The 9,094-nt window shown below is 33.5% G+C and overlaps 1 protein-coding gene across 5 annotated transcripts; it reads left to right on the forward strand.

The window, feature by feature from the left end:
• Positions 1–4,314: 4,314 nt before the first annotated feature.
• Positions 4,315–8,544, forward strand: LOC142630382 (protein ENHANCED DISEASE RESISTANCE 2-like). 5 transcript variants are annotated; one of them, XR_012843297.1, is made up of 4 exons: positions 4,328–4,466; positions 6,442–7,161; positions 7,245–7,396; positions 8,190–8,529. XR_012843297.1 is itself a non-coding variant. In XM_075804371.1 (3 exons), coding segments are annotated over exons 2-3 (948 nt in total). In that variant the 5' UTR covers positions 4,315–4,466; positions 6,426–6,449; the 3' UTR covers positions 8,191–8,544. The 5 variants fall into 5 exon arrangements, 4 of the variants coding, with proteins under 4 accessions (XP_075660486.1, XP_075660483.1, XP_075660485.1 ...); XM_075804371.1 differs by having other exon boundaries at positions 4,315–4,466; positions 6,426–7,396; positions 8,190–8,544; XM_075804370.1 differs by having other exon boundaries at positions 6,442–7,396; positions 8,190–8,544.
• The last annotated feature ends 550 nt before the right edge of the window (positions 8,545–9,094 follow it).

A 9,094-nucleotide genomic window follows, 5' to 3' on the forward strand; every position in this document is an offset into this window, starting at 1 on the left:
AGTCAAACCCCAAACACATTTCCAGCAAAACCTAGAGCACAGAAAACAAAATCTCAATTCAATGGCGAATTCACTGATTATCAAAACCTTAAACTCCATCAAAAGAAACCCAAAACTTTTCACAACATTCTCAACCCAATCCCAAATCCAAACTCGTCTCTTCACTTCCATTGCCAACGCCCAAGAACCCCAATCCGAGGACCCATCTTCCTCAACCTTCACATTCTCATTTAATGGTAAAACCCACAAAAACGACAACAACATCATTTTCGTTAAAGCACCGAGCTCCAATTCCCAGACGACGTCGTCGTCGTCGTCCGTGACGATGCCAATGTCGTTTATGATTGGTTCAATAGTGGGGAAGAGGTTCCACAACGAGGTGAAGGTTGGAAAGTCCGAAGATGGGCTTAGGTGGTTGGTGATGCTTGATTACTGGACTCTCAAGAACATACCCAAAAAGTGGTATGTTCTTCATGATCTGGGTTTTATTTTTTTGGGTATGTTCTTCATGATCTGGTTGCTAAAGATGTGGTCACATGGGTCCAACGAAAAGTCCCGTGAACTTAGACAAGAACCAGGTACAATGGACTTTAGGTTGAGACCATTTTTCAGATCTTTGAGAACCTTAATCTCTGCTGGGTTTGTTGTTGAATCTACAAGGAAGAAACGTTGGGAAAATGCTAACATTAGAAGCAATAATGAGAGATCATAGAAAGCACCATTGCACATGGCCATAGCTTTTCTGAGCTTTGAAGGGTGTTTGTAGATCTGAGTGTTGAAGAAGAGAGAGAGAAGTACAAAGGAAGAGAGATTGAGATTGATTGTATTTGTACGGTGAGGTTGATAGATTTTTCAAGATATAAACAAAGTTATAAGAGAGGTGGATTTTTCTTTTTTTGAAAGATCCAGGGAAGGTTTCAAAACCCTCCCTTTTTTATCTTGTTTTTCTTGCATTTTTGTTCTATTTTTTGTTTTGGGATGAGAGAGACATAAAATTTGAGCAAAAATACCTATTTACTCCTGATTTTAACAAAGGTGGATTACGGAAAACAAACAGAACATACCTCAGGTGAGTTAAGTGACACTTTTCAAACCACGGGTAAGCAAAGTGATTTTCGCCCAAACCATAGGTGGGTTTAGTGTAATTACCCCTAAAAAAAAGTTCCAATTTTGTCTTGCCCCATTGCCATAAAAAAAAATTAAAAAAAAAGAAAAAAAAAGCTCTTTCTATTATTTTTATCTTAACCTTTTTAGATGAGTCACCCCCATCAAAAGTGTAAGCTATAATATTCTTCAGTGGGTAATGACTCTTGTCATGATTTCAGTTAGAAACATGTGTGTATAGTGTATACGAACCATTGCTCTTGGTCAAAACGGCTAGTTTTTCACCTGCTACTGGTTATGCAATCGTAATTTGTAAGAGCACTTGCAGCAGTAGAGCTAAATAGCTATATAGCTATTTTAGCTCCACCAAAACACCAAAAAGAAACATGCAGCAGTGGAGCTAAATCTATATATTTTTAGCTCATTGCTACAGTGCACATCTATAGATAGATGTGCACTGTTCATGAGAGCTAAAAAAAAATTAATTTTTTATTTTGTGTTCACATTACCTTTTTTATTATGGTGTTTTTATTGTAGTGAGATGTATTATTTTATTGTGGTAGATATATTATTTTATTGTGATGTTTATATTATTTTATTGTGTTGAAAGCTAAAATAGATCCACTGCTGCAGCATGTGTGTAGGTAAAATAGATAAAGTAACTTTTAGTGGAGTTAAATTGCTAAATTTTTAGCTCCACTGATGTGGATGCTCTAAGTTGTAACTGACATTATGTACACACACGGTACATTGTTGGGTTGTGGAACCTAGTGTGATTTTTCACGAGTTTTTCAAGGGTGATTAAGCTTTTCAAAGATGATAACGGCCGAGCTATTTGTTTGGTAACAAGCTGTTCACTGCCAAGCAGCTTGAGCTATGTACCCTACCAAAATTGTTCTAACTTCTAATATTTATAAACACAATTAAAACAGAGATTATACCATATTAGGACCACGACATTTTTATTATGCGAAATGATATGTCCACAACATTTTTACAATATTTTTACAATAAATCCTAAGTGGCAGGATGTTACTGGTTGTTATTGTTGGGGCAAAAAAATAATCTTAGTGTTAGGTTCAAATTTGAACCAATAACAACTAACCACCTATGATTTGTTGTAAAAATGTTGTGGACGTAGCACCTCTCATTTATTATTTCTTTTGAGGTTCATGCTTATAAATTATTCGTCTATTATGTTTATAGGATTAATTATTAGACAAAAAAATCAATTTAAATATTGCCTTTTTCTTCAAATATATGCTTATTATGTAATTCATATTTGGACTTCAAAATGTATAATAAAATACATATCAATATTGATTTGATGGGGATAGATGGGATTGCAGGAAATTGTGGGAAAAAATTGGTTTAATTTGAGGTAGTCACCCTCTATAAAAAAATATTAAGAGAGAAATAAAATAACTAAATAATGAATTTGTTTATTCTTTAAGTTTTTATTTTTGAGGGACTTCTTTAAGATATATTAAATGATGGTTACATGCGCTATTTATAGAACTCAAGCTCTTTTACTATTGGTCACTCATGACTTAATCCTATTGGCTTACTAATTAAGCATGCGCTCTTTCCAATTAACCTATGTGATTATGGTGTTACATATGCCAATGACTCTAACTAACTCTATCCAAATCCCATCACTTGTAACTAACTAATGACAAGGATTACAATAGAACTAAAATTGCAATGTGGGCTTCCCAATATAATTAAGCTCATTATCAAATGAGTTTGGAGGTTGAAATTACAAAAGGTACAAGCTTTAGGATAAGTGACATGATGATAAAATTTAAAATTTGTGTTATCCAGTATTCTCTCCATGGTGATAGCTTTGAAACTTATGATATTAACTCCATGATGATTATTGTTTACCATTAAACTAAGACATCAATTAGTCGGTCCCTCCCATGATGAAGGATTTTATTTATTTATTTATTTATTTATGGAACCATGATGAAGGATTTAAAATGTATAATGTCCTTTCCATGGTGAAATATTTGAAACTTTTTTTTTTCAGAAACTTATAATATATATTCATTATAATTTCTTTTTACTAAAAGGTCAATACACCATTTTAAAAAAAATAAGATTCAAATCTATGTCCTTTATTCCCTAAAAAAAAAAATTTATATACTCTCTATAAGAAACTTTATCAATTGAGTTAATTCCAACTTATAACTATGGTTACTCTTTTATTATCAGACCAAGATATCAATTGGTTGATAACTCTTTTATCATCAGATCAAAACACTAATCGGTTTTTGGTATAAGTGGGGATTGAACCCTAGGTCTCTTATTCAACCATCAGAAACTTTATCAGTTGAGCTAACTGAAACTCACCTCTAAAAAAAGAAATTATATACTTTCTATAAGAAACTTTATTACTTGAGCTAATTCCAACTTATAACTTCACATGCCTTTCAAATTACCTTTGTGTAACTTAAACCTAATTTTGTAAATATTATTTTGCGAGGTACTAACTCATTATTTTTTGGTGTGCTAGGTGGGAAAAATATAAGCATAGATTAGTTGCTTGGGCATAAACTTTTCCCAAATAGATTTTTCAAAAAAGTTTGCAACGTGATTTCCACCTTAGGGCCAAAATGTAATTGCGAAAATAGAGAAAGTTCAGTAATTTTTTTTTTACTAGTTAAGCTAACTGAAACTTACCTCTAAAAAAAGAAATTTTATACTTTCTATAAGAAACTTTATTAATTGAGCTACTTCCAACTTATAACTTCACATGCCTTTCAAATTACCTTTGTAACTTAAACCTAATTTTGTAAATATTATTTTGCGAGGAACTAACTAATTATTTTTTGGTGTACTAGGTGGGAAAAATATAAGCATAGATTAGTTGCTTGGGGCATAAACTTTTCCCCAAAATAGATTTTTCAAAAAAGTTTGCAACGTGATTCCCACCTTAGGGCCAAAATGTAATTGTGAAAATAGAGAAAGCTCAATAATTCTACTTAAAAAAAAAAAAATCTTAAAAATTAATCAGATGTGTCGCCCAATGAAACGTGTAAAGTACATAATTGGTCAAAACGGCTAGTCTGTCACCTGCAACCGGTTTGGCAATTCCATCTCCTGCGCACCCCAACACAAATTTCTGTTGAATATTCATCTGCCTTGACCGGTTGCCGGTCAAATAGAATAAAGTTATTTCTTAGTAACGAGAATAATCAAAATTTCAATAAATAAAATTAAAAAAAGAAAAAAGAAAAGCTTTTGGAAAGTCTCTAGCTGAAGCTTCCTCCAAATAAATCACAGATTGAAAACCCTAATTTTCCAGTCTCAGCTTTTTGCAGAGAGCCTTATTGTTTTCTGAGAAAACTTCTTTCAAGGTTTGAATATTTATTTGCTTAATTTTTTGTTTTTTTGTTTTTTTATGATTCTGATACTGCATTATTGCTTCACAAAGATTGTGTTTTTATGTGTATTTGTGCGTGTGAATTATTCAACATAATCTACACAGGAAACCCATCAAAACCCATTTACAAAGATTCTTGATTTCTGGGTTTTTATTTTTTTATGGTTTTGGATATGATTTAGCTGATAGCTTGATTAGGTTTGTGCATGGAAATATGTGTGTTGGTTTGGTTTGGTTTGGTTTGATATGTCTGCAAATATGTAAGGTAGTATTTGAGGATTTGTGCTTGTTGGATTGGTTGTTTTATTAATGCTTTTCATGAATTCTGAAAGCATATAACATGTTAATAAGCAATAGTAATACAAGGTTCAGACAGATATGGTGTTTCAAAGCTATCCATGTAGACAGAGGAAATTTTATATGTTAATTCGGTTTAGAAGGGTTTGTTGAAGAACATCTATTTATTTATTTATAATTATTTTCATGTTTGCTTTTTGATTAAGGCATGGTTCTTTTTTTGCTTGATACGAGATTGTTTTTGTGATAGTGATACACATTAATATTCTTGTACTTTTTGTGGTTTATAAATATAATGCCATAAAAAAGTAGACATTTTTTTTTTCTAGAATAACAATATTGGACTTAAAATGTCTCTTTTTTTATCATCTTGAAATTGCCACGTTCCTATGAGTGAGACACTTGGTTTGTAGTTAGATTGTGGGTTTCTCTTCAAGCTCCTGGATTGTAATAATTTTTCTGAAGCATGATCCATAGATATAATTATTTATAATAAGATAAAGCTTTAATGATTGATCTCTCACATTTAATGTTACAACTTTCATTTTTCCTGCTTTGTTCTCTATCATGCACTTATTTTTGTAGTCCTCACAATTTGAAGTGGATAAAGTGGAAGAATTGTCCCCCCCCCCCCCCCCAAAAAAAAAAGTTTCAGTGGTCTAGTGCTGAAGCTCAATGTTTCATATTCTTTTCTTTCTCTTTGAGTTTCTTCTGTGGGTCTATGATATAAGTGCATTTGTCGAGCGGTTGAAGGAGAACAATCAGTTGTATGTTAGCTCTTTTAGAGGCTGCATGAATTTGTCAATGTCTTGGACAAGTAATGTAGTTTGTAAGTGCAATGAGTCCCAATAGTCTACAGAGGGACATGGTTATTTGGTTTTCTCAACAAAAAAACAATCGTAGATAGTATAACAGTCTTGAAAGTATAACTACGTAAACTTGTTAAAAATGTGTAAGAACCTCATAGTATACATATAATTTAATTAAATGAAAGTGAGATCTTTTACTAGTCTCCAGGCGAGTGTGGGAGGCAGGTGTAAGATGTCTTTTTATAACTCTCTAAAGATATTCTTTTCTTTGAAGACGACAATTTTGTAGTTTTTGGGCTTCTTTCATTGCTAAGCATATCTGTCTACTGTATGGGGGAATTTGTAATATTTGTCAAACACAATAGAAATAGAAGCATAAAATAATTGTGGTCTATGATTTTTTGTTTGTTTGGTATACATTGCGTTATGCCGTATAAAGTTAGTGAGGTGTTAGCTTCTTGGCAGGGGAAGTTTGGTAGACATCAAAATATAGATTTATGGAGGTTTGTGCCGCATTGTTTGTTTTGGTGCTTATGGCAGGAGCAGAATGCTAGATGCTTTGAGAATTGTGAATGGTCTATTCTTGACACTAAGTTTTTATTTTTCCATACTCTCCTTGAGTGGAATTTAGTTTTGCCTTCCTATTCTTGTCTTTCTCTCCCCAATCTTATAGATTGATGTAATCAAGGTTTTTGATTTGTGCCACTGTAGTACACTTCCAGTGTACTTGGTTGGTTTTTTTAATAAAACTTCTTACGTTACTTGTCAAAAAAAAAAAATTTCTTACATCTTTTTGTTTCTTTATTTTTTTTTCTTTTACCTGATAGATTGCTGCCTTAATAGGATATCACATGGCCAGTGCTGATCATAAAAGTGAGCTTGAATGGATAGAGAGAGTCAGATCAGAGGGAGCTGTTCCACTTCTCGAGCCAGATAACTGTCCAAATGGCTGGGCTTCCCCGCCTCCAGATAAGTTCATGGTCAGAGGTCCAGAGTACTTCTCAACCAAAGTTAAAGTTCCCGCTGGTGAATATCTTCTAAAGCCTATTGGCTTTGATTGGATTAAAAGCTCCACAAAGATTGGGGAGGTATTGAACGATCCAAACAACCGAGTTAGGAAGGTTATCGAGGACGAGTTTCCAGAAGGCAATAAGCCTTTTGTTTGGGCTTTCAATCTACAAGTCCCAAGCAAGGAAAATTATAGTGCTGTGGCATATTTTGCTGCAGTCAACCCTATTCCGGAGGGATCTTTGATGGATCAATTCTTAAAGGGTGACAATGCATTTAGGATGTCTAGGCTTAAATTGATAGCCAACATTGTCAAGGGTCCTTGGATTGTGAGGACAGCAGTTGGGGAGCAGGCCATATGCATAATTGGGCGTGCACTTTCCTGTAAGTACTGTTTAGCAGAGAATTTCTTAGAAGTTGATGTAGATATTGGATCCTCCATGGTTGCAAGTGCCATAGTTCATCTGGCTATTGGTTACATCACAACACTTACTGTTGACCTAGCCTTTCTCATTGAAAGCCAAACGGAATCAGAGCTTCCAGAAAGAATATTAGGTGCTGTAAGATTTTCCGAGCTAAACCTTGCTTCGGCTCAGCCAATTGAATTGTCATCTGATAGAAGCAATGCTAATTTGCAGTCGTCTCTATCTACACGATTGTGGAAGTCAATTGGGCAGGGTTTTACCAACATTCTTCATCCTGGTGCTCAAGAAAGTGGCTCTAGCACTGGCTCAGTACATGCTAATGGGGGTGTCGATCATGAAGACAGTTTCAAAGGCCTGAAGAAATGGTAAGTGTAACAAATGATGATCACATCAATAACTTCTTCAATTTTGACTGTGTGAATGTAATAGAACTAACAATTTGGTTCTATGAAGCAAGCTCTACCAGATGCTTCCTAAAAACTTTTGACTCTTTTTATGTTGATGTGTGCATGAGTCTTTATGGTTTTTGGGTTTTTTGAAAGAAGACCCCCGCTGGGGGGTGGGGGGGTACTATATAAGAAGTTTATAGGATTCTCAAAAAAAAAATTAAAAAAAATTATAGATGCTTATCAAACACACACAGAGACAATAAGTTTTAGACTTTTAAAATTCTTGCTGCCTCCTCCCCCAATAAAAATGTTGCACTTTTTTTTAGTAAGTTATCTTTCTAGAAATAAATTGAATATGCATCTCTGATTCACCTCCTGTTGCGCAAATTCTTCATTGATTCTTTTTATTAATCAATCTCTTCCACGCTGTATTGAGTCTTGACTTTGTTTTTGTATTCAGGTTTCTTGTCTTTTGTAATTGTTTTATGGAATTTTCCATAGAGATATTTAGTTATCCACTCTAGATTTACCAGGGTTCTTTTGCAAGTCTTCACAACAAGCTTTCTCAGTTTCCTTTTTGTAGGGAAAACTACAAGGAAATGTGTTATGTCTAGCGTGCATTTGTTGGCAATTCCATTTTTCTTGATCTTGATTGATTTGTATTTACTAATACAAATACAAAACTGGCTATCTAAATGTTTTCTTATATTGTTCATCTCCTCCTTTTGACCATACATCTTATGACTGATGACATAATATTCATTGGCAGATCAACAACGGCAAGGTGAAAGCGACATTTATGTTGACTCCTAGTCATGCCACCTGCTATTCTTAAGTTATATCAGTCCCTTGGGTAAGTTGTATGACCATAGGCAAGTCCATTAGGCATCTTATTCATTAGCGGGATTTTAGATTTATTGGCTTTAGGAATATGGTATAGTAATTGTTTCTTGTTTAAAGCTAAGAAAGTATAGAAGCCTACCCCAAAAAGAGAAAAAAGAAAAAATTAAGGACAGTAGCATTTTCTTTTGTAATGGATTTTATCGTTAGTAGAATTTATTGAATTCCATTCGATTAAATTGAAGCAAAATTGCTATTGAATTTTATTTGAGCTGGTTCCTAATTCAAATGAATTTATTATTGTTATTATTGCGAATGTTTTGTTTTGACTATGCATGCATAGAGCAAGTCAGATTTACGTTTATTAATGTAAAACAGTGGTTCTGCAAGAAATTCTACTGCTATATTAGAACATTGAAGTTATCTATTGGTTCGAGTTTTGTCTAAGCTAGCCAGCATGTTATGCAAAGAGAACTTTGTAGCTGAAATTTTTTGTTTCAGAAGAAACCTAACCTAAAAATCACCTACAAAAAAGCTAAACTGATTTTTTTTTTTTTTTTTTTTTAAATTCTTATTTCTCAATGACCCAACATGCTTGTAACTCAACTAGTACCTCTTGCTATTTTCAAATGAAACATCAAGGTTCAATTTCCCTCCTTCCCCCAACTATAAAATTATTATTAAAAAAATAAATAAATTCTCGATGAGCTCTAATTCAAATAGTACCCTCTTCTTGTTAGTTGGGTGCATGCATAAAATTGTTCTCTATTTGGCCTATTAATTTTATGTATGCCATTGTTGAGTTGTCTTATGGGAAATATGACTCGAAACTAG

Source organism: Castanea sativa, chromosome 4 (genome assembly GCF_040712315.1).
Source record: "Castanea sativa cultivar Marrone di Chiusa Pesio chromosome 4, ASM4071231v1".
Classification (NCBI taxonomy): Eukaryota; Viridiplantae; Streptophyta; class Magnoliopsida; order Fagales; family Fagaceae; genus Castanea; species Castanea sativa.

Coding starts and splice junctions, on each gene's coding strand:
- LOC142630382 (XM_075804368.1), top strand. CDS start 6,450: ATGGCCAGTGCTGATCATAAAAGTGAGCTTGAATGGATAGAGAGAGTC.